Below are 26,238 nucleotides of genomic sequence, written 5' to 3'. Positions count from 1 at the left end.
ATACTAACAAATTGTACCCATTGGTAATGTGAAATAAAAAATAAAAATAAATAAAAGCTGAAATAAATAATTCCCTCTACTATTATTCTGACATTTCACATTCTTAAAATAAAGTAGTGATCCTAAATTATCTAAGACAGGAAATGTTTTCTATGATTAAATGTCAGGAATTGTGAAAAACTGAGTTTAAATGTATTTGGATATGATGTATCCAAATACATCAACTGTATGATTTCAACTATATATATATATATATATATATATATTATCTACAGATATAACAGGTTACAATGACCGGGGGAAAATATATTTTCAATAGAATTAAAATGACATTCGTTGCATGCTTTTAATAATTTTTATTTAACTTATTTTTTGTGTACATATTTTTTCACATAATGCATCACTGCTGCTTTCTTTCTTAACATGTTTGTGTCTTACTGGGTTAATCTACATTCATTTATATCCAGTGCAAGTAATCACATAACAAAAGAGGAAACTTTCAACCTCTGTGAAAAAGCACCCTTCTCAAAATAAACCATTTATTTATTGCTCTTAATGGTATAGTGAAAAAAAAATTAAGAGATTAAACTAACACTGAATAAAACCTATTTCTAACACAGTTACCACTCTTAGTGCAATTTCTTTTATTCTATCCTTTTTTATAGTTTTCATAATTCATCAAGTCACATGAACCATGTTGCATCCTTGGAAAAGAAAAACAATGCAAAAATATTGCAGAGTTGAGAAATCAAACAAATCAATGCAACAGTATTGCACTTGAAATTCTACACATTTGTAAGAGATCTAGGGTATTTTGCATTGCTACATGGCTGCCCTGTAATAACAAAGTGCATTATGGCCTTATTTGAAATGTTATTGTATGTTGTGTGTTCATGTGTCACCCTCATTACATAAATTAAGTTTGGCAGGAAGAATAAACACATAAAAGCCTTAGGCACTATCATTGTTATATATATCTATATCCATTTTCTATCATCTAGTTTGGGTTTAAAAACAGTCAACTGAAAATTTCAAATTAGAATACACAAAATAATGAATAGCTAAATATTTATATAGTACATAAGTATAGTGCTCATGTCAAAGGCGTCAACAAGTGCTTTTTTTAGCATCTATAACCAATGTGGTCAATACATTTGTATCAAACAAGGGCAAATATCACACAATATATCATGTAAGTGTACCAAAGACAACTGTAAATTCCATAAGCCTAGTTGATCAACTAAAAGATAAATTGATACAAAGATACTTGATGTCTTATTAGTATATTTTGGATACCAGAATATTATTGAGAAAATAAAGACATTAAATTGTGCAAAAAGCAGTGCATCATTTCAGTTTTCGATCGCATATGCGAGGTCTGATTTTTACCCCTAGACCTCTCACATTTAAATGTACATGATATGATTAAACCAGTACTTTTATATGTCTTAATATATATTTAAATACATGTATGCTTCATTATAGTCAATCTGAACTAATTATATTCATATTTTTACAGTTAAATATTCAGGAAAAATTAAATCACAGCTCCACAAAGCAGAACTCAAACACACAGACTAAAGTGCATTCAAACTTGGGCCACAGTGATTTACATCATAATGCATACAGTTCACCTGCAGTAGGGGTGGGAAATACTCCTCATCATATTCCTTTTTCCATTGGCATTAGAAGTGTCCAAAGGATGTAAGGTATTTGCATTATATCATTGGATAAAAAAGTTCTTCAAAACAATCTTGATGTTGCCTTAACTCCTTGGGCTTTGAGTAAGTGTTACTGTAAATATCTCATGTTCAAAGAGTTGAATCCCATGGAATATATACACAAAATCTTCTAACAATGGGCTATTAAGTGACTAATCATCTTCATAAAGGGCTGGTCAGTTAAAGTGTATTTGATGGAGTACGTCACCTCCTCATCTACTGTCCAAATCAATTTGAGCCTTCTCTTCGGATGTATAGTTTATGTGCAATCCAAGTGACATGCTTTCAAATTGGCCCCTCTGAAGAAAAAAAAAATAAAATTAAGTAAGACTCATATGTACCTGTATAAGTGTCAAATTGCATTAGAATAGAATTGCTGCTTCTTTGTCAGAGTAAAGGCTATTACACCAGTGTGAGGTAGAATTTGATAGTATAAAGTTATCCAACATTATTTAGATTAATAAGTACCTGATCGTCTCTCAGGAGGGATTTGTGCTGGCTGTTGTATCAGGGCTTCATTGTCCTTCATAGCCAGTAGTGGGGAAGGCCTCTCCCTCCTGACCCTGAAGCATGTACTGGGACACAGCACCAGGCATGAGGGCATTAGCCAATTCCTGCAAATTCACAAAAACCATGTAAAAAATATGATGTTATGATGTAAATATCCTTCTATTTGATCAAGCTACCATGATTTTGAGAAATTGTCATGTCACTTTTTGTGTCATCACCTCTAACACCATATATGAGTAGTTGTTGTTTTTTTACAAATGTAAGTACACTCACTGATTTGAGGTTTGGGTCCATTTCTGAGAAGTTCCACTCATTTAAAGGCAGATTAAATGTGAAGGGCTGTGAGAAAGTGTAGAGGTCATTGGATATTGAGGGCGTGTATTTTAGAGTAATTATATACAAATTATAATGAGTTAAATGCATATAGAGTGCTTCTCACAAAATGTCCGGGTCCTATTTGAATCCCAAATCAAAAGAAACAAATAAGAAATTATATTTTGCATCTAAAAATAAAGCCTGTTTTAAGGGCCATTAAGATTTTTATATTGTTACATTATTTTCATGATAGTTTTGCACATTTTACATCCCAAATTACATTGCTGCAATGTGAAAAAATAGTTATTAGGATATTCTCATTACAGCAAAGTATACAGTACATCATAGTACCACTCCAGTAGTACTGCTTTTCCTTTTTGCGGATTTTAATTTGATAAAAAAAAATCACATGTAAAAGGTAATAAGTATCATCACCCATCAGCATGAAAATTGTGAAAGTAAAAATGTTGCGGTAATGAGAACTGTGTGGTTAAATGTGCTCAAGTGTCACAGTGTAAAACAATCTTAATGGGGAAAACTTAATCTTAAAAATAGGTTTCATTTCCCTAATGCTAAATATTATGTAAAACATTTTTGGTATTGATTGGGGGTTAAATATGACCAGGACATTTTCTTGACAGGTTTTGTGAGAATCACCCATATCCTCCAGTAACATGCCAGCATCTACCTAAGACAGTGACTGCTCTCTCTCCCTGTTCTCACTCCTGCTGTATGAATAGATCGATACTTACATCCATTGCTGCAGCATTGGGTTCCATGCTCTGCTGGTGACTCCTCAGAAGCAACTGTAGATCCTCCAGGCTCATATCTACGTTCTCCACACCATCAGGCATCTCTGGTCTTTAACATTGAAACACAACAGATTAAAAGTTACATTTGAAAGGTGTTCTGAGTGGTTGTCAGTGAACTGCTATGCTGTTGCTAGGAGTTCTAGGTTGTTGCTAAATGGTAACTTACTGGTCTTATTTCAAAAGAGCCCATGCTATACTCATATGCTATCAAATTTGTATATTGTGTATTTTTGTATACGGTATATGTGGAGATAACCACAAATTATCGTAAAAGAGAAACCTGTCATTTCAGCATGAAATGATAAGAAATGACATGCATATTTTTGAAGACTTCTCCTTATATAACAATCCATTCATTTCCTAGAGTAGCTAGAGTAGAGTAGACTGAAGTGGCAACCAGTTTCCAAATCATACATACATAGCCTTTGCACAAAAAATAATACATTTTCAAAGACAAATCTTAACTATCCTATCATAGCAAATCATTACTGCTGAGTTTTAGATTTGTGTGTTATTTTGCCATATTAAATATTATATATATTATGATATATTATACCTCTCCAGCATGGGTCTTTTGGCCCTTCTCTCTCCCAAGCTAGATCCTCTGCCCTCTAGAACGGACTGTACCATGGCAACAGGGAGCACAGGGGGCTCAGCACACACCCCACAAGAGCCAAGTGGTACAACTTCCCCTCGTCCCTGCACCCCAGGACTTACTGGCTCTTCTTTAATCAGCATCAGACACTTTTCCCTAAACAAACAGATTGCATATTCACCCATAGAAACATAGCTACAATTTTAGTCAATGCGGCTAAAATTAAGTTTTCACTTAAGGTTTCACTATACTGTTTTTGAAGTCATCAAGTAGAGAAATTAACTCTGAAGGTCCGACCAATCACCTTGATTCCTCTGCCTGCATTTGCAAAGTCATGGTTCCAGACTGTGACATTTCAGTGACATCAGAGATCATTGGCCCTCCTGACATTGCACTGCTAGTGGAGCAGGATGCCGTTTCTGTGGATGGCTGCAAACGTAAGAGAGAAAGCGAGAGATTCTGCCTTTGCCATATTTGATGGATTGAAGCATGATGCATTGAGTAATATATTCTGTTTGGTATCTTTGCCCAGAATAAAATTGGCAGTTTTGTTTTATATGAGCATCAACCTTGTTTACAAGTTTCTCCTAAAATCCCTCACCTGTTTGCAAAGACCAGCATAGCTGGTTTACCAGCTTTACAATCTGAATTTTGTTGGTCCACCAATGAGACCAGCCCCAGACCAGCACTAACCAGCATAAACCAGTGCGCTCAAAAAATGATTTTTGCAGATTGTTCAGTTTACTTAATTCAAATGAACTAAAGCAACACAATTCTAGTACATTTTGTCTCAACTTGATTTTATTGCATTCTGTCTAATTAAATTAGTAAAACTGAAGTTTACTTAATCCAGAGTTTGGACTACATGAATACTTTTTGTAGCATTGATAAAACTGGGCAGGGGATTTCCATTTCCCAGTATGTAAAGCAAATAGAACTGGATGCGGTGAACAAATGTTGAAATTAAGTGTTTTTCATTTTTGGGCAAGATGAAAATAGGAGGAGATTTGTTCATGTTTAAAGTAGAGCTGTCAAAATTAACGTGTTAACTCCACCTGGAGTCATTACACTGATGCACACACACACACACACACACACACACACACACACACACACACACACACACACACACACACACACACACACACACACACACAACATTGCTTCTGTGTCAGTCATAAAATAGAGAAAGCACCTCTTAACACTATTTGATGTACAAGCCCAGATGGAACTTGTGATAAAAAACAAGTATTTCAGCCAATGTAAGGTGTATTTTAATCACCAGAGATGCACATCAAGTCTACAAAACTATGAAATGTCGTCTGAAAGCGCTTTTTATGTGTGGTTCAAGCCGCCGCTTGAAACTGCGCTGACGTTCTGATGTGAATCATGAATGCAGCTTCATGACTGCTGTAACAAAGCGGATAGTCACAGTCTACCAGCAGATTAATATTGTGCAGGATGAGAGTTTAAGAGATTTAATGCCCATTGCAATGAATATGCAACCTATGTGGGGACTAGTTCTTTCAATTAGCAACAGCTCCTTACAAAAATCAAGAGTTCATGGACATTTTTGCAGTAAACCTGCCGCAAATTCGCAACTGATTATTTTCATATGCAAATGAGTTTTGTGGCAAACTTTCATCAAATTGTCCATTGTTGTCAAAGGTTTGTGGCAGGTTCACCAGTTAGTTTGCCACAACTTGTTTATTGTTACTTGAATTGGTGTTATTTTTGTGCATTTCTTTCTTTATACTGTGGAAGGCTTTGTTTGGAAAATGGTAATAAAGCATTATATTGTTACATATTGTTTTCTTTTCTTTCCTAAGATGGAAATAAATGCATTTTTGACAGGAAAAGAAGTATGTATAGTGCCACATTTCAGCACTTTCAAAATCTGTGATTAATCACGATTAACTCTAAAAACAAATATGCGATTAATCGTGATTAAATATTTTAAATCGACTGACATCACTAAAAGTTCTGTTATATTGGTATTTAAATGTGTCTGTTATGCTGGTGTTTTGGGGATTACCAATGTGGTAAAGATTGGTGCTTGTACTTAGACTGAGGATGAACTTTCACTTTTTAAGTGATGTTTGATGTTTTTGTTGCTTGGCACTATATGTAGTTGCAAACAAATTGACAGTGCAACAGTTACACTGTTATAAACTAAGTCAAGTTGGACAAACATAAGAAAATTTATTGAATTAAAGGTTAGTAAATGTAATTTGAAGAACCTAATGAAGTTGAATTAAAACTACTATAGTACATTGATTTGACCTAATCCAACCAAATTATGTTGGCTGAATGGAACTGACTGAAAGAAATTAAATTGTTTTTAAAAACTATTAACAATTAAGTAAGGGTAATGATTTCATTTTCAGAGCATTCAAATTCATGCTGATAAAAGCTGGGTTTTTCAGCTGGGTTATTATAAAATAGACACAAATGAGTCAACTGACATACAGTAAGAGTATTAAATACAACTATTAAATTAATGTTTATAGCATAACTCATAATTAAAATATCTTACTTGAGTGCACACTTTGGTGTCTTGACAAATCTTACAGAATGAGACATTGTTGAGATCTCAACAAAAACTTTAGACTAGAGAAGACATGTGAGAATACAAGTGTTTTTTTCTCAGACGAAAAATCAGAGATGCTGAAGACTTGATCTAAATCCTTATGTTGCTCTACATTTGATCTCATTGCTGTCTAGAAAACCATTCAGAAATGCAAAAAATGTCTGTGATTTCTCCTATGGGCAAGTTCTGACTTAATTTAACCAGAAAATAAAATAACAGATTTGAATTTGCTCTCTGAAATTAATTATTGCAATTCTTTTCCAAATTTTGAAGACATATTTCAAAATAAAGGGGTTCCTCACCGACTGGATATAGAAGGATTCTTGCAAGGACTCCATGGAGTGACTATGGCTGAATTTGGAGGCGGGAGGGGTGGAGCAGCCCTCATCCAACATTAAAGGGCTGAGGAGAAGGAAATTGGCAGCAAATAATGTAAAGCAGCCACATTATCACCATTAAGTGTTAAGTGTCAAATACAAAGACTTTTGACTGTTGTTGTGATGTAAACACCTTCTGCCCTCTGGTGGTAAGATAGTAAAAGAAGGCTCTTGTGGATCAATGCTGTTTTTAATGAGCCACTTTGAAGATGTGGCGAGGTGCAGAGCACTGGGCCTTGTGGCCACACTAGCTGACGGTGCACCTTTTAATAGAGGGAACTGCACTCCAATTCAGATGTGTGCGTATTTGTAGGTGCATGTGTGAGGAATAGAGCGTAGAAGGTCTGACTCAGCATTCAGCTCCATTCATTCCAGTGAGGGCTGTGAATTGTATCAGCTGACTGTTTCCAGCTGAGCTGGCCGTTCCCCACTGTGTTTGTGTTTGAGCATCAGGCTGTTGATTGCTATTTTCTGTTGGCTCTTTTTTGCGTGAATGTGTGTGTCAATACCAAATTAGATGCTTCAGATGAGTGTTTGTGTGTGTGTGTTATAGATGAACGAGTACACTCACAGCTTTCTCTTCATTCCCACAGTGCTGGGGGCGTTGGTCTGCATCTGGCTGAACAGGAACTGAATCAGCTATTAATACAACGGAAACAGAGCATGATTAAACATCACTCAGCTGCATCCAGATCAAAATTAGCACAACAGCATCTTTCTCTCTAAAACACCCCCATCTGATCTCACTCATTGTGGATATGGGCTATTTTACCTTGTTCATAACTTTCTGCTGCTGTGTGTGGTTCTGTCTCAGTGACACCACCTCCCTCCACAGAACATCATTTTGCCTACAGGAGAAAGAGATAGATGGTTGGATTCTGTATATGCAGTTTTTTACAGCTTATCACACAGGATAAAATCACAATCAACATGTAGATGTGATACACATATAAAGTGGGATAACTGATAAAGTAGTACACTTAGTCATCTATCATTGTCTGTTTATTCTTCCATTACTATATATACAAAAAGCATTAAGTTTATCCTAAAATAGTATGGGATGACATTGATGTAGCCATCTGGATCAAATTTAAAAAACAAAACCAATGGCAAATTATCAAAAAGTGTCCAGTATTCATGCTATTCCTAAAAATCAAATGTACTGTAAAACTGGAAATGGTGTAAAAAGACATAATATGTGGTATACATTGGAACTGGTACATATTAGCCCTTTATTTTATGTATTTATACTATAAAGGATTCTGTGAGAATTCAGCCCCTAGAAATATATATATAGCAGTGACTACACATGGGCATCTGATTATACCACTGGAGTTACTGAATGTTCTATTAAAGCAGGTTAAACAAAACACCAAACCATTGAGATTCACAATGCAAAGGACCCAATGAATGAACCAATCAACCACAGAAGTAGGTGAAAAGTTAGGGGGATAATATAAGTGAAAGGTCAAGTTGTGGTTAAGGGTACATATATATAACTAAGAGAGAGATTAGTGTGCAAATGATGGCATAGGAATAAATGGGTATGTGTGCACGTGTAGACGTGTGTGTGTGTGTTTGTTTACTGTTTCATATCCTGCATTTGCATCTCCATGTTCTCCTGTTGGCTGCGTAGCACCTGCACCTCATAAAGCAGCTTACTCAAGTCCTCTTGACGCACTTTGGTCTCCTCACTCTTTACTATTGACACCTAGAAGCCAGTTTTATATGTTTATCATTAACGAAAACAAAATATAGATGAATATATTTTTGTTTATTGAAATAAATAAAAAATTATAAATAAATTATTAATTATTATATTAATACATTATTAATACATATACCTTTATAGCTACACAGGTCGCTTAGGGTAACATTGTACCCAAAGCGAGTTATAAACATTATTAGTAACATTTTATAAAACGGTTCCATTTGTTAACAATTGTTAACAACATTAGTTAACATAAACTAACAATGATCAATGCTTTTTCAGCATTTATTAATATTGGTTAATGTTAATTTCAACATGTAGTAATACACTTTTAAAATCAAAAGTTGTATTAGTTAACATTAGTTAATGCACTATAAACTAAATTGAACTAGCAATGAAAAACTGTATTTTTATTAACTAAAATTAAGAAAGATTAATAAATGCTGTAAATAATCAATAAATCACTTATTGTTATTTTATGATAGTTCATAGTGCATGTAATAATGTTAACGAATGGAACCTTGTGGTAAAGTTTTACTACATTATTTATTAACAAATTATAAACAAGTTAAATATTAACTAGAGGTACAAGAATGAACAGTTTAGTACTTTTTCCCCCCTGAGAGTTTAACTGAAAACAATTCTAACTTAACTAGAATAGTTTCAATATAAAAGTTTTCATGCTACCAAAACTACCTCAAATAAAATAACATTTTGATACACAGTATATTACTGAATGACAAAACTTTACAACCTGCCCTCATAAAAACATTTTATAAAATGGCACTACATAGCAATAACTTGGCCCTGAGAAATTTAAAGCCCAAATTTAATAAAAATATTTAAATGAAATCAGTTGTCGGTTTAGTTTTTTTAAAACCAATTATACTTAGAAACTAAAAAAACTGAACTGAAACTAGAAAACACTGACAAAGCTATTATTAAACAAAAACTAGCAGGCAAAGAGTGAACAAAACAATCAACACTAAACTAAATGGCAAGGACACACTGAAAAAAAAATAGAAAATAAAAGCTATATTAAAAACCCAAATTTATAATAACCCCGCTGGGAACACACTCGCACATATACACATTGTGCTGGGACAGTTATAAAAGTAAAGGAAGAAAATAAATAAACCTCCAGTCTCTCTGTGTGTGTATCCTGTATGTGTCTGTGACTGATGAGAGAAAGAGAGAGAAAATAAAGCAAGAGTGAGAATCACTTAAAGATGAGACATCTCACCTTGCGTTTAATGTGTTCAAGCAGATGCTCGTGGCCCTGGAGGAAATAGAGATGCTGAAACTCTGTGTCATCTCTCTCTGGCTTCACCAGCCCACTCTGCTCAATATTAACCACCTTCCTGAAGCCGTCTGAAAGAGAAGTGAGAGGTTATCGCACACACTCCATAAATTTGGAGTGTCAGTGAAAGCTTTGAGATGTTTATATGCCCAGACAGATACTTACACATGTTGAGCTGTCGCACAAAGCTTGCCATGTTATTGTGCTTGAAGTATTTGGGCAGAACCTCTTTGGCAAATCTGCCCTGGTCAAAAACATGGAAGCTGGTGCCAGTCTAGAAGGGGAAAACAAGCCAATCAAAATCACCCAAAAATGAACAATCTCTCATAATTTACTCACCATCCCAGATGTGTAAGAGTTTCTGTTTCTACTGAACACAAATGAAGATATTTAGAAGAATATATCAGCTCTGTTGGTCCTTTCAATGCAAGTGAATGGTGATAAGGCATAGCTCTAAAACAGAGATTAAGTCATCATAAAAGTAATCCATCAGACTCCAGTGATTTAGTCAATATTGTCTGAAGTGATCCAGTTGGCTTTGGGTGAGAATAGACCAAAATGTAACTCCTTTTTTAATGTACATCTTGACAGCAGTCTCCTTGGCAATCATGATTCTGGATTGCTTCAAAAGACATGGATTAAGCCACCTTAATGATTAGTTTTATGCTGACACAATCTCCTTTTTGGAACTTTTGGAGTTCTGGGCACCATTCATTTGCATCGTAGGGACCAAGAAGATATTTTCTAAAAATCGTAATTTGTTTAGGAGAAGAAAGTCATACACATCTTAGATGGCATGAGGGTGAGTAAATTATGAGAGAATTTTCATTTTTGGCTGAACTATCCCTTTAAACCAAGTCTCTGCTTTTGGGTAGTTGACATGTCCTGTGACATGCTATATACTTCATCAAAAACTATTTCAAACAGTAGTTGGCAAATTATTGTATAGGCCTAACTATTAACTACAGTTCACACAAAAATAAAACAAATCTGTCATCATTACTTGTTCTCATGTTGTACCAAACCCGTTTGACTTTCTTTCTTCCATGGAACATAAAAGTAGATGATAGGCAGAATGACAATCTAAATCACCATTCACATTCACTGTGTGGAAAAAAAGATATATTGAAAGTGAATGATGACTGAGGCTAACATTCTACCTAACATCACCTTTTGTGTTTCAAGGAGAAAAGAAAGTCACTTAAGGGTGAGTAAATTATGAAAGATTTTAGATTTAAGCATGCAAGTTTTTATGACCACATTAATTGAGAGACTATGAACAATTAAAAATTAATTTGTAACACTGCAGGACCATTTAAAAAGGACTACTGAGGCCAAAAAGGTTAATAACTTGGTGATCAGTCACAGAACCTAAAATAAACAAGTTTCCCTTATACATTTGTACATATTGCCTATATATGCAACCTAAAATCTTCATTTTATCTTATAAAATGTTCATGGTCATGTGTCAACTACCCTTTAACAGACATTGATGGATAACAAATATAAAGTGATCATTTTGAATCACAAAACGTGTGTATGAAATGGGGGCAAGCTCATCATTCTAACACAAGGTCTTCCTGAAGGAGAAAACTGAGGCAAATCAGAGAGAAGCATCTGCTAGGAGTGGATGAGTGGCCTGCAATGTTTTTCAACCTCATTGAATTATCACCATCTTCCTGATGTTATTTTAATGCATTTATGCACTCATAAGCAGATGCTGAAATTAAAACAGCTCTAGCATAAATTATGTTTGGAACTCATGATTTTTTAGTAAAGTAATTGGTGTGCCCTGTAATGTTGATTCACTTTTACATACATATATTTAATCATTTAGCAGACATTACAATTGAGGAAAAGCACAATTAATTTATCATACAGAAGCCAACAATATTAGCAATAATATATGCCACTATACCAAAAGTAAACCAGGGTAGTACAAAACTTCAGAAATGTGGAAAAAAGAGATTATGAAGATTATAAAAATATAGCTTATATAAAGGGAATGAATAAAGAAAGAAATCTATGCTTCTTATTATCAATAATAAGGCTGTAGTTAGAGCTACATTTCAGAAAATCTATTTTCTATCAATATATTCTAAATCAGCCTTGACTGAATAAAACACTTTACGTAAGACATTGAGTGATTTTATCATGGGTCCACAACAGTCCGACACTATTTATCATGAAGCATCAGCCAAAAGATGCTATCAGGGTGAACTCACTGTGCTCCAGCATATCAGATGATTGGTTTCTGGGTCTTCTACTAGAGTCCACAGTTTAGTGAGGAAAGCAGGTACATTGCTGGCATATCCTCCATCCACACCTATAGAACCTGGGTTCTCCTGCATGACTAAACTTAGACAGATGTTTCTTTAATCCTGAAGTATTTTAGTCCATTTCAAATGTGATGTTCTCTTGGGACGTGCGTTGCTGATGCTGTTCCTCTCTTGTTTTCCTCCTCTCTCCCTCTGTGGCCTAGTCACAGGGCCAAATCTGTCCCTGCTATTGCCACAGGTCAGAGTCAGCATAAAGCAATTGCCTGCAGCATCCCCACTCTACCCCCTCATATAACAAAAGATCCCATAGTAGAACAATATATAGCCACACAAAGCCTAGAATAATGCCACAATACTGTCATGTCAAACAACACAATGTCCAACCACAACCTGCACAGGAGAGGGTGCTGGGCAGATGTGTGTGTGTGTGTGTGTGTGTGTGTGTGTGCGTTTGTGAGGATTTGAACTGCTATTCATGTAGTAAAGGTTGTTGTTTAGAATGAAAAAAAAAAACTGCTTGTCTTCAAGAGGTGAAATACAGTATACACAAATACACAGTTGGCTTAAAAAGATGTATATTTTACAATGTAATATTGTATTAAGTGTAATAAACAGTGTGTTGTAGTGAGAGAAAAAAACAGTACAATGAAATATACTTAATATTGTTGTTATGAATAAATAAAGATGTAAAAGATCACAAGCACGCATGCACGCACACATATTAGTTAAAATAGAAAACAATGGATTTTTTCATTCCAAACGTATTGATACTTGCTAATAAATTTAACGTGTTGACTGTCATTCTCAAAATATGAATCCCTCTATTTGATTAACATTTTTGGAAACAACAAATTTAAAAACATTGAGTAAATGTAAAGTTTCTTTCCAGTCAAGAATAATCATGCCTCATCTAACGCATCTCACCCTTAAAAGGCCTCACAAGTCATAACTGCACATACACATGTACCCATTTGGCACTTGTGGCAGCGGGGGCGTGGTCAAGCGCCCGTCCGGGAGAGAAAAGCGGTAAGGGCGCTCACACCTGAGCTAAATTATTTCTAACACCTGTCTCTAATTGCAGTAGCTTGAGGAGAGCGGCATAAAAAGCAGCAGCAACAGAGCCCAAGAGAGAGCCCGAAACAGGCCAAGAAGCTATTGTGTTATATTAGTGTGTGAGAATTAAAAACAACCTTACCTGAACCCTGTTGCTGTTTCCATCCCTTCCTCACTGGAAACTTGTTACACTGGTGCCGAAACCCGGGAATTTGCAAGAACAGTGGTCCAAAGCTATGGAACAGAGTCGCCCCATAGAGTCCTCCCAGCTGGCGGAAGGCCTCCAGTCCCTCGCTATGCTCCATCAGGGCCACCAACAGTCTCTGCTTGAGCTCCGACAAGACCAGGATCGTCGGTTCTTTGAGATCATGCGGGCTCAAGCAGAGGACCGGCTTGCCATCCGGAGCCTCCTCAGCCAGGAGGCTGCTCCAGACGCAGCCGCGACCCCGGACACCCGCGCCACACTGCCCCCACCCGTGCTACAGAAGATGGGGCCGGCAGATGATCCAGAGGCGTTCCTGGACCTCTTTGAGCGCACGGCGGAAATTTGGGGTTGGCCACGCGACCAGTGGGCAGCCCGCCTCGTCCCTCACTTGTCCGGGGAAGCACAACTCGCGGCACAACAACTTCCGGCAACAAGCCTCCTGGCTTATACCGACTTGAGGAGAGCCATCCTGCAACGGGTTGGTCGGACCCCGGAAGAAAGTCGCCAGCTCTTCCGGGCCATGAAACTGGATAAATCCGACCGCCCGTTTGCGTTCGCCCAGCGGCTCCGTGATGCCTGTCGGAGGTGGCTGCTTGCGGGGACCGCGACGTCGAGGAGCTCGTCGATCAAGTGGTACTGGAGCAGTTTGTCCAGCGCTTGCCCCGGAAAACGGCGGAGTGGGTCCAGTGCCACTGCCCGGCGTTGCTGGAGGAAGCCGTACGACTCGCGGAGGACCACATGGCGGCGATTCCAAGGGCGGATGAGCCCTCTCTCTCTCTCTCCCCTTCCCCTGTGTCTTCCCCTGTTTTTCTCCCCTCCCCTCTGCCCTCTCGCTCTGCTCTCTCCCCAGGGTCCGTTCCTGCCCCCCGCAGGCGCGGAGGATTCACGAGACCAACTTCCCGGCCGTGGGAGAACCCGCCTACCCCTTCCCCGTCCTTCAGCCGCTCTCCTCCTCAGGTGGGGGCGCCCGCCAGCACGGGTGCGGCCGTGGCGCCTGGGCCGGTCTGCTGGAGGTACGGAGACCCGGACCACTTCCGGGATCAGTGTCCGCTGATGGAAATAGGGACGGTGGTGCGGGTCTCCGACCTCCCGCAGGCTGCCCCCGATCGGGCTGGAGCGTACCGTATTCCGGTAAGGATCCAGGTGGGTACATACCAAGCATTGTTGGATACCGGCTGTAACCAGACCACCATCCACCAACGCTTGGTTCAACCCGGGGCTTTGGGAGCTAAACTGGTGAGGGTGAGGTGTGTGCATGGGGATGTTCACAAGTATCCCATGGTGACTTTGGTGATTAAATTCAGGGGAAAAAACCATAGTGTGGAGGCAGCGGTTAGTTCCCGCCTCACCCATCCGCTAATCTTGGGTACTGATTGGCCGAATTTCAAAGATATTTTAGAGGGTATTTGTGCGGATGGGTCCTGCATAAAGAGGTGTGCGGTGTGCGATGCTTTGGCAGGGAGGCAGAGCCGGGCCGTCCTCGGCTGCTCGGAATGACGAGGGAAGGGGCGAGGTGGCGCTCCTCCTCTCAGGGAATTCCCTGAGGGGACTTCCCTCTAGAGCAGTCAGGGATCTAAACCCTTAAACATGCTCTTGGCCAAGTGAGAGTAATTGATGGTCAACAGCTCCGCCGGCGTCGCCATTGCATACCCATATTTTTCGCTTATTAAAGATCAGTTGTACAGAGTGACGCAGGACGCTCAAACAAAGGAGGAAGTGACACAATTATTGATTCCACGGAGCCGCGGAAATGGTTTTCCAGGCGGCTCACTATAATCCTATGGCCGGTCACCTCGGGAAAGAAAGACACTTCTCCGCCTAATAGCCCGCTTCTATTGGCCGGGCATTGGTGGTGACGCCCGCAGGTGGTGTGCGGCGTGCCGTGAATGTCAGTTGGTAAACCCACCGCCACCCCAAAAGCGCCTTTGCGCTCCTTCCATTGATCGAGGTCCCTTCGAAAGAATTGGAATGGACCTCGTCGGGCCATTAGAACGGACAGCACGCGGACATCGCTTTGTGTTAGTCCTAGTGGATTACGCAACGCGATATCCGGAAGCAGTGCCCCTGAGCAACATCTCCGCGACGTAGTGTTGCAGGGGCACTCTTCAAAATAATCTCCGGTGGGGATTCCGAAAGAAATCCTCACCGATCAGGGCACAACGTTTATGTCACGCACACTTCGCGAGATTTACTGAACTATTGGGCATTAAGTCGATTCACACTAGCGCTTACCATCCGCAGACGGATGGCCTAGTGGAGCGATTTAATAAAACACTAAAAAATATGATTCGTAAGTTCGCATACCTAAGACGCTTAGGAATTGGGATAGGTGGCTCGACCCCTGTTATTCGCGAGTACGGGAGGTCCCACAAGCCTCCACGGGTTCTCACCGCTCAAGCTGCTGTACGGGCGACGCCACGCTGGGTCCTCGACGCCATCCATGAAGCTTGGGAGGAGGGACCTTCTAATAGTAAAAATGAAATTCAATACGTTCTTGATCTTAGAGAAAACTCCACACACTGGGGAAATTAACACAGGAGAATTTGCTCCAGGCTCAAGAACGCCAACGCCGGCTGTATGACAGGGGTGCTCAGCTACGGAATTCGCGACCGGAGATAAAGTGCTTGTATTACTCCCAACATCGAAGCTTGAAATTACTCGCCAAGTGGCAAGGACCCTTTGAGGTCACACGACCAGTAGGGGATCTCGATTATGAGGTTAAACGCACTCGATAGAGGGGCGCTACAAATATATCACCTCAACCTCCTGAAATTGTGGAGAGAAGAGGCGGCCTCTGTGACGCTGGCAACGGTAGTTCCGAGAGGGCGGAGCTCGGACCGGAGGTAAACAAAGCCCGCAATCTCAACACCCGGTTCCTTGTGGAGACCACCTCTCACCGCACCAACTCGCAGAGGTTTCCGAATTACAAAAGGAGTTTGCGGACGTGTTTTCTCCTCTACCGGGCCGCACAAACATCATACATCACCATATCGAGACCGAGCCGGGCGTGGTGGTACGTTGCCGCCCCTATCGCTTGCCCGAACATAAAAAGAAAGTAGTTCGAGAAGAATTGGACGCGATGCTTGAGATGGGAGTAATAGAAAATCCCACAGTGATTGGTCCAGCCCGGTCGTCCTTGTTCCCAAGAGCGATGGGTCTGCACGTTTCTGTGTGGATTATAGGAAAGTCAACGCGGTGTCTAAATTTGACGCGTACCCAATGCCCCGTGTTGATGAACTGCTCGATCGTTTACACAGATTAAAGCTGCACTTTGTGGGGGGCCGCTTTTGCATGCACCTGACTTCTCTCTCCCTTTTGTTTTGCAGACGGACGCTTCAGACAGAGGGCTGGGGGCCGTACTCTCGCAGGTGGTGGAGGGAGAGGAGCGCCCGGTGCTGTACATTAGCTGGAAGCTCTCCTTGAGGGAGACTAAGTACAGCACTCGTAGAGAAGGAGTGTCTGGCCATCAAGTGGGCGGTCCTCACCCTCCGATACTACCTGCTGGGGTGGGCCTTCACCCTCTGCTCGGATCACGCCCACTGCAGTGGCTCCACCGCATGAAAGATACTAACGCCCGGATCACCCGTTGGTATCTGGCCCTCCAGCCTTTAAGTTCAAGGTGGTCCACAGACCGGGGTGCAGATGGCTGCCGCTGACTTCCTCTCCAGAAATGGGGGAGTGGTAGGCAGGTCGGATGGCGTCCGGCCTGAGTCGGGCGGTGGGGGTATGTGGCAGCGGGCGTGGTCAAGCGCCCGTCCGGAGAGAAAGCGGTAAGGGCGCTCACACCTGAGCTAAATTATTTCTAACACCTGTCTCTAATTGCAGTAGCTTGAGGAGAGCGGCATAAAAAGCAGCAGCAACAGAGCCCAAGAGAGAGCCCGACACAGGCCAAGAAGCTATTGTGTTATATTAGTGTGTGAGAATTAAAAACAACCTTACCTGAACCCTGTTGCTGTTTCCGTCCCTTCCTCACTGGAAACTTGTTACAGCACTTTTTCAAGCTAAACCCATAATGAGTCTAAATGGTGGATTTGTAAACAATATTCTTTGCGTTTTGTTACTATGGACTGATTGAGCGACCATCCAGTCACTCACAGGTGAGTTTCATGAGCCGAAACAATCCATAAGTTATAGGCCGTCAGTCAGACAGTCTAATCAACGCGGGTCCTTTCAGTTCTACAAAGTTGCATTCAACAATGCTCATTTCCATGGGCATTATCGGCATTGATGTTGATCTAAATGAATCATCTAGAGTTGAGGACCACACAAATTAAAGTTATTTATTGGCATATATTTCTTGATTGGCAGCATTACTTGAAATACACTGCAGAAAAAAACTAAAAAAACAAACGGAAAATCCTTTTTTTAAGCACACATTGTAAGTGGAGTTTATATCAGTGCATGAGTCTTCATGAAGTTATGCTTTTTACATTATGTTTGTGAGGTAATAGTTTGATCGGTTGTTTTTGTCAATTTAAGCAGATTACTAGATCTGTGTTAAATATGTAAAGCTATTTTTAATATCAGCTCCTGTTTCTTACCTATATGTTGGTGTGCAGTCGACAAACTGTAGGAAAAAAGATAGATCTGCTGTGTTCTTAGAACATTTAGGCATTTTACTGAAGTGAATTGATATGTAGACACACTTTGAAAATGTTATTGAAACTCCTAGTCTTATAATAACTCCTAATTATTATAAGACTATTATTATGTATTTTGATAAAAGTCATGCTCAGCAGCTCACAAACTGTAGGGAAATTATACATTTGCTTTGTTCTTCTAATGCTTAAAAGCTTTACTAAAGTCTCTTTGTAGCTCTGTAGACATACACATTTTAAAGGATTACCATTTTCTTTTGATCGTTGATTCAGTGACTAACTAATCTCACACCACCTTCTGACATCACCAGAAAAGGTCACTGAACAAATCAATAAATGGGTTTGAAAGTTTGTCAAAACACTCGAGCCACTTGACTTGGATACATTTAAAATCCCACAATGCACAAGCACAGAGAAAAAATTAAATTGTGCAAATGCACAATTGTCATTTTTGTAATTTATTTCATATTTTATTCAGGTCAAGCTTGTGCTCTTGTATTTTATTGTCATGTGTGAAACAGTAGCAAGCACTCCACAAGATGCCCTTTATGTTTGCAGCTAATTTTGCAATTATTTTTGCAATAATTGAGTCTTTAAAATACTACAAATATTAAAAGAAATAATACGCATTTATTCATATAATATTTACATCATAGTTATGTAATAATATATACTATCATAAATTAATCATGCAGTGTAAATGTTGGGTCTGTGTGAGCTACCAACTGACAGATGTGCCCCCCACCCTTTTAAAATGTCTGCTATGCCCTTGCTATGCTACTCTTACTCCTGCCATATGTGTAGCCTGTAGGTGAGTTTCCATCCAAATATTTTTATGCACATTTTGAAATTGTGCATAAGAAATACTGAATGGAAAAGCTAGATTTGCGAATATACTTTCTAAATTCGCTTAAAATGTAATAGGCCTACTAGGAGGAGGTTCGCATTAGTTAAAATGCGCATTAAGGTGATGTAAACGATTATTTCGCAAAAAGATGACGTGTTTTGACCATTTGTGCATGTGTTATGAGTGTGTTGTTATGCTTGATAAGAATAGCCCACAGAAAAGTCCGACCTTGACACACAATACTTTGAACATAGCGTTTGTCATTCGGAAGTGTTGTACCCACAGCTGGTCGATAAAGTGGGTCCTCACAATCAGCCAGAACAGTTTTAAGCAGTTATTTCAGCCCACATTATATCAAATATTACACTTTTTCTGGGAAATCTCGTGGATGCATTTAATAAAATGAGATACTTGCTCCAATCTTACGACTATAACTGTCCCCGAGGGAGAAGTCATTCAGCTGCTCCATCACGACGAGGCGGCTCCCTCATGAAAATGCGCATTACGTACGTTTGCTTTAGTCGAATTTTTAGAAATGCGCTTAAAAAACATTCTGAAACATTTTGGATGGAAACCCAGCATATGGCAGAAATAGTATGGTAGAACTCAGCCATGCTCTCTCTCCATGTAACCAGCAGGGGGGCCCATAATCCTGATTTTCATTGGAACAAATATACGTATATTAGACATACAGACACATAGACAGACAGATAGATATACAGATATACAGACAGACAGACAGACAGACAGACAGACAGATAGATAGATAGATAGATAGATAGATAGATAGATAGATAGATAGATAGATAGATAGATAGATAGATAGATAGATAGGGTTTGATGACTTGTTAGTGTGGTAATATAAGAACGCAAACATTGCTGTATTACTTTATATCTGATATAATTTTCAATTAAACTCCAGAAGAAATTATTACCATGTATTCATATGACATCAGTTCTCTTGTCTCTAGGCACAAGTACAAGGCCACTAGACGTATAAATGTTTCCGTAGTCATCGGGTATAAGCCCGATTCAATTGAACGTGATAATCAGCTGGCGCATGCAACGCTAAAGGTGCACTCAGCGATTTTTGAGAAACACTGTTTACATTCTACCTCAACTGCGAAAACAAACACACCCCTCCCTTCAGTGCTCCTTTGGAAGCTCCGCCCCCCAAATTCATGCACGCAAATGCATTGATTTGACCTCTCTGAGGTCTCTCCACCGCAGAAAAGCCTTTGCGATGTTGATGCAGCTCCTAGTCCTCGACTTTTCATAAACCTTCTTTTTTAGTTTATATTCGTCTGACCTTTTTCTCTTGGTCTGTTTCTCAGCCATTTGTCCTCATTGGAGTTTCGAAAATTAGAATCAACCAGATTTGTCGTCGCTCTTCTAATTAATTTCCTTCTCGCTCTGCCCCCAACCCCCATCCTGTCCACGGTCAAGAACCACCCCTTTTGCTGATTGGTTGGGGTAGTGTTGTGTGGATCGGTCTGGTCCACTTTGTTTTTAGCCCATTTATAGAGCCAGGGCTGTGTACTAGATTTTTTCAGCCCACCCACATAACGGACAGCTAGCAGACTGTGAGGAGATATTAGCAGAATTTGACAAAAAAGTGTATTTGATTACAATTACTGAGTGCACGTTTAAAGTCACTGGTCAGCATCTGTATATGCTAAACAGGTCATAGGGCTTCATCATGACAACTGGCTTGTCATACCGGGCTATTTTAAAAGAATGTGTTTCATGTTTTCTTCATAAACATGTGCTAGACTGACGTCTTTTTGACTTTGCGTCGTCTCGTGCCCAGGAGCGAGAAGGGGTATCTCCTAAACCAGGGGTGCCCAATACGTCGATCGCGATCTACCAGTCGATTGCAAAGGCAATGCTGGTAGATCGCACAAAATGTAAATGTACTTTCGTTAAATTTTAATAAAAATAAATATAATGTCTTTCCTTCTTTTAGTTTCTGTCTGACTTGCACTTGATAAGTAAATATTGACTAGGCGTGATTTTTGTTTATTCAGTTGCCATGACAACTAGGTTTGCGCATAGGCGCCTTCCAAGGGCTTCTGAGAACAGAGTGCGAAATTGCGATGCTAGCAGTATTTGAGACCTGCTGCCAGCAGCTACTGCCCGGATTATGCAAAACTGTGATTCCATTCAGTGCAAGTCATCAGAATAAGGTAAATGCCCTGGCTATTGTAATCTATTGTGCTGTAGGTGTTTTGGGTTTAGTCTTAAACTGAATGATATCAACATTGAACATTATTATATATTTTTTTATTAAATAGAAGATGAATTCCATGTAGGGATACATGCAGTAGTCCCAACAAGCATTTTCTTTTTTTAAATGAAACTATTTTTTTTAGTTGGTAGATCTTATTGAGTTGGTCATTTAAAAGTAGATCATCATGCAAAAAAGTGTGGGCACCCCTGTCCTAGACCATCACCAGTGTCCAGAATCCACCTGGAACTCCAGACACCTGCATTCTATTTCTTGCGCTACGTCTAGCTTTTTTAGCATAAGGACGCATTTGCAAAACTATCTTTCAAACTGTAATGTAGCACCATCTCAACGGCAAGTCCATCTCTGGCCTACAGCTATACCTACTTGGGGCTATGGGCAAAAAGTGCTTTTGCTTAGAACAAAGCAGTTTTAACCGAGATAAATGCCTTGCAACAGTTCCTGTTCATACTTCCTGTACAAATAAGGTTCATCAACTTGAGGATTTCACATCAGAAATAAAGAATAGAGAGGTAAATGTAGTCAATGTATCAAGTTCCATAAGCACTCCTTCATAATTGTAGTTTTTGTTTTGCATGAGGAAGCATGTGAGGATACACACTATCATTTGTTTGTTGTTATGTGGGAGGTGAGTCCATGTTTGTGTGTGAAACTAGGAGTGGGTAGTAACTAGGTAAGAGACCATTTGATAGCAGACGTTGATGGTGTAGGAGAGAGAATATTGTTTCTAGGCAGTGGTCTAGCACACACACAGAAAAATGCACGCAGTTATATATAGTAGTCCTACATATGTAAAATGTGTAAAAAGAAAAATTCCATAACAAACAAAATGCCTATTGCTGTCCCACATGAATTAACAAAATGTATATCAGGGTAAGCATGGTGTACAGGACAGCTAAGAACCATGGTAAGGTAACTTGATGTTTAATGTAGATTTACATTTATAGGTATAATTAATGTTCCTTTCATTAGGCTACTATGAAAACTACTCTAATTATCTTATAAACTAATACATAAATAACATACAATAAACTTTTAAGCATTGTATTGTTTATATGAGTGTATTAATGTTCACTTTAACATGTTATCTTGTATTGCCATATATAGCCCATGTAATAATTTATGTAATTTTCTATATATAGTGAAATTGTTTTCCAACTAAGTAACATAAATTCAAGTAATTTGATATCACGAGAAAAAGGCACCACCCACAGCAGTAAAGGGCACACACACAAAAAACAGCATCTGCAAAGAGCATCAAAAACTAGCACGGGTGCAATAACATGCTGTATTTTTATTTTATTTGTATTTTTTTAATGCTTCAAACAAACGAAGTCAATGTACAGTCAAAACTACAATAATACATATATAAAGAGAAAACCAATACAGCCAGGGGGGAAGGCTAAACATTATGTAAATATTTTTTCATAAAGTTTAATTGTATGCGCATCAGCGTTAGACGCTGGAAATGTCCCGCCCCTTAGTCTACTGAAACGGAAAATATGTTTGTTAGAAAATATCCAATCGTGTCTGTAATGAACGTTCTGCTTGCCACGTTCAGCCCCGACAAAACGTAGCAAAACCTTTATTTTGTGTCTCGTTTGGAAGGATGCGTCCTCCGGAGGTCGCATTTGTTGGCAGCATACGTCATTGAAACTGTCTCGTTTCAGAAAAGGGAATAGGACACTTCGAAATTAGCCTTCTTTCATTCACGGGAATTCGGAGGGTGCATCAGATGCATAGCTACTCCATGGGCACTCACAACCCACAATTCTTTGCTTCGACTGAAATAAAAAAAAAAAATGACGCCAATTTGCTGGTAAATAGGATGTTCAAATACAAGTAATGTTATTTCCTAAGTTGAAGTACCTCAGTAGACGGGTGCAGAGTATAATATATATATATATATATATAAATAAATATATATTTTTAAATTTATACATTTGCTTTATAAAGAATTTACAAAAAAAATAAAATTTAGCTCGTACAAAATTCCTTTCCAGAAGGACTTTGTTCCCATTTCACTCAAAGTGCTCACGCTTGTTAAAAATTGGCGTGCTGTCATAGCAACCAAATGTTCTGTTTCCGTTTGTCCTTCCTAGTACTGCAGCCTTCAAAGGCGCGTCATGGCATTCACTAAAGTACAGGGGTTTCAGTACAGCGGCGCACAAGGGGCGTGGCCATGACATAAAACAAATTTCAGGTCAGCGCACATGCGCATTATAGTGCCTTCTTTCCGCGGGCGTTTCATATTTTCATCGCGGCCTTTTCATAACAGCGACAGCAAACTGATGGAACAGCCATGGAGAATCTAAGACAAAATAGGGAAATCGGTAAATGTTTTTGTTGTGTTACTATGATACAGAGGCAGATGATTTTGTAAAAGATGCGGTAGCATTTTAATGTAAAGAACGAGTAACGATAAATAATTTTTGTTACCGTTTGCAATATAAGTGCATATGAACTATGCAAATTTTGAATTAGGAGAACGCCTGCACTACCACGTCACATTTTTACGCTGTACTGAAACCCCTGGAAATAAGTGACTGCCGGCGCGTCATAGCAAGCACGCAGCCTTCGAAATGAGACACAGCTTTAAACGGAAACGCCGGGTGGTGCGTTGAACACCCTATTGTGTTACGCACAAGTTGCACCAGCTTGAAATCTGTTTAAATACGTTTTAATACTATACATTACGCTCAACGTTACAGTCACTGCCTTCGCCGTCCAGAATAGCAGAGAACTTCCCAATCGAGTGAAGGGATATGTGGAAACTGTGGTTCCTAATTGTGATCCAACATTTGCCTCGCATTTCAGGATGACAAGGCAAACATTTAATCAACTGTTGTATACACATTTGAAAAGGACATTAGTTGGATCCATTGTGCACACTGCCTTTTTTATAAAGCGGGGTTTATTAAATGTCGCTGCTGATTGAGTAACACCTGACACACCCACCAAACGAGAGAAAACATACCTTTTTTTATTTATTTTGTAATTTTTTTTAGAAAACGTACCTCAAAGTCCGTTTCACGAAACATGTTGTTCAACCCGGAAACCGTTTCTAAACTATCCAATGAAAGTTGTTAGGCTAATATAAGTCTTACGTCATTAGTTGTGCTCCCGCCCGCTGTTCCGTGCGCCTTTAGATCATAATAATAAAAACACAATTCATCGCTTTATTAGATTTGAAGTTCCTGGTCAAAAGCCTACTCGTTGTACCGGCATATACGTATCATCACTTAATTTAGGTTGGCATACGCAAAATCTTAAGACACATTACTGTTGCTAGGCATTTAAAAATTATTACTTTTTCTGAGCAGATTTTATTTGTCTCAATTATGGATCAGGCTATTTGGTGTTTGTTTGCGATTTACTTAGTAATAATATACATTTTCTCAATTTCCCGAAGTAACCTACTTTAGAGATACAGTATTACAGTCATGATGAGTTGCCTCTCCTCCTTGTGAAAGAAAAGTTGGCAGTACTTAAACATTAGCTCTGTATTTGAATAACTGGCAGTGGCAAGACCATGTTGACTTGCATAGTAAAACTGCACAAAAAGTAAATAAATAAAAACATATACATATTTGTAGACATAAGTGTCCCTGCAGTGCTTGAATCTATGAAATCAATTTAACTAAATGATATGCGCAAGTTGCCACTCTGATGATTTCTGATGAACTCTGGTGATTTCTGTCATTTTGTTATTTAACTTACAATAATCATGCAGCTTAATTATGAAAGATCCAAATATGTTTGTTTTAGAAGTTACATCAAGGCATAACGATCATGTGAATCTTAAAACAGTCGTCAGTGCCTGTAGCGTCGAGGTCAGTCATGATCTCGTTATTAATAAAGTTGAGAGCCAGGATTAAACTAATGAACTGGTGGCCTCGGCCTAGACAGCCATGGTGGCAACACAGCTGCGTTCATGCAGCATTATGCTAATGCTAATCTGGCCAAACACATAATCCATTAGTAATTAAACACTCAATGAGGAATTTGAACCATGGACACATGTCTGTCCATATCAAATTCATACTTGAAAATGAAGAAAATGAATGGTTAACAACGATTAAACATAAAGAACTTAATTAAATATAAAATGCAGCAGAGACCCTGATGGGTTGTCAAAACAGATTATTGGAGGCAGAGATGAGAATGATGAGGGTATATATATAAATATATATATATAGAGAGAGAGAGAGAGAAGGAGAGGAAGTCAGAAATATTTCAGTTTGACTGCTGTGTTAGCACTGTGACTTTTAGCTTCGTTTGTAACAGGGGAAATGGTGAGATCAAAGCCACATGCTCTGCAAAAGTGAAACCCAGTTATCCATAGTGCAAAACTCAGTTTGTTTGAGATGAAAGGTGAAGTTTAGCATCATCTTAACTATTCCTTGCATTATTAATATTTTATTTCATAAATATTTTTGAATATTTTCAGTCTATAGTATTCAATTATATTAGTTTACAGCTGTATAGATACTGTAAATCAGGAGTGGAATGTGAAAAGAAATCAGACCTGGATTTTAAAAAAAAAGAAAAAGAAAAAAGAAAAGGGCCCAAAAGTTGTTGAGTGGGTGCTGGGGTGGTAGTTGCCCAAAACTTGTTGTTCTGCCCCGTTTTATGGCCAGCCCACAGGAAAAAGTCCCAGTTCTCCCTATGGTGAGTCCACCCGTGCTGTAAATACTATTTTTATTTCTTAATTTCCTTAATAATTCTGATGATTAAGCTAGTTCGTGGAAGCTTGGAATCAATATATCCCGTCAATGACTTCCAAATTCAGGGACATGAAAATGACTGGACTGTATTGTCAGAGTGATTTTGAAGTCTAATTGATTAAACCCTTGACTGGCTCATTGATATAAATGCCGTTGCAGTCCAATAAACTTCAGTAAGCTAGTTCAATAAACCTCTCACGTACACTTCCATTCAGAACACATATACAGTATAAGGCATTAGAACTGAGAACAGGAATAGGATTTTTGATATTTCCTTTACTGGCTGACTGTTCCACAGACTGCATATATAGAGTATACAGTATGTAATGTAGGTGTGTGCTGTATATACA

General features: G+C 39.0%; 1 protein-coding gene across 1 annotated transcript; it reads right to left on the bottom strand.

The window, feature by feature from the left end:
- Positions 1-377: 377 nt before the first annotated feature.
- Positions 378-12,384, bottom strand: hsf4 (heat shock transcription factor 4). The gene is made up of 13 exons (XM_052152845.1): positions 12,157-12,384; positions 10,097-10,205; positions 9,875-10,002; positions 8,507-8,631; positions 7,693-7,768; positions 7,492-7,559; positions 6,846-6,945; positions 4,258-4,382; positions 3,915-4,109; positions 3,299-3,407; positions 2,505-2,570; positions 2,190-2,335; positions 378-2,020 (listed from the first exon to the last, which is right to left on the bottom strand). The coding sequence occupies exons 1-12, from the start codon at positions 12,280-12,282 to the stop codon at positions 2,237-2,239; spliced, it is 1,326 nt and encodes a 441-aa protein (XP_052008805.1). The 5' UTR covers positions 12,283-12,384; the 3' UTR covers positions 378-2,020; positions 2,190-2,236.
- Between the last annotated feature and the right edge of the window lie 13,854 nt (positions 12,385-26,238).

The sequence above is a fragment of the Xyrauchen texanus genome, chromosome 21, assembly GCF_025860055.1.
Source record: "Xyrauchen texanus isolate HMW12.3.18 chromosome 21, RBS_HiC_50CHRs, whole genome shotgun sequence".
NCBI classification, from domain to species: Eukaryota; Metazoa; Chordata; class Actinopteri; order Cypriniformes; family Catostomidae; genus Xyrauchen; species Xyrauchen texanus.
The sequence above is the reverse complement of the archived record's forward strand: the minus strand, read 5'-3'. Positions and strand labels throughout refer to the sequence as shown.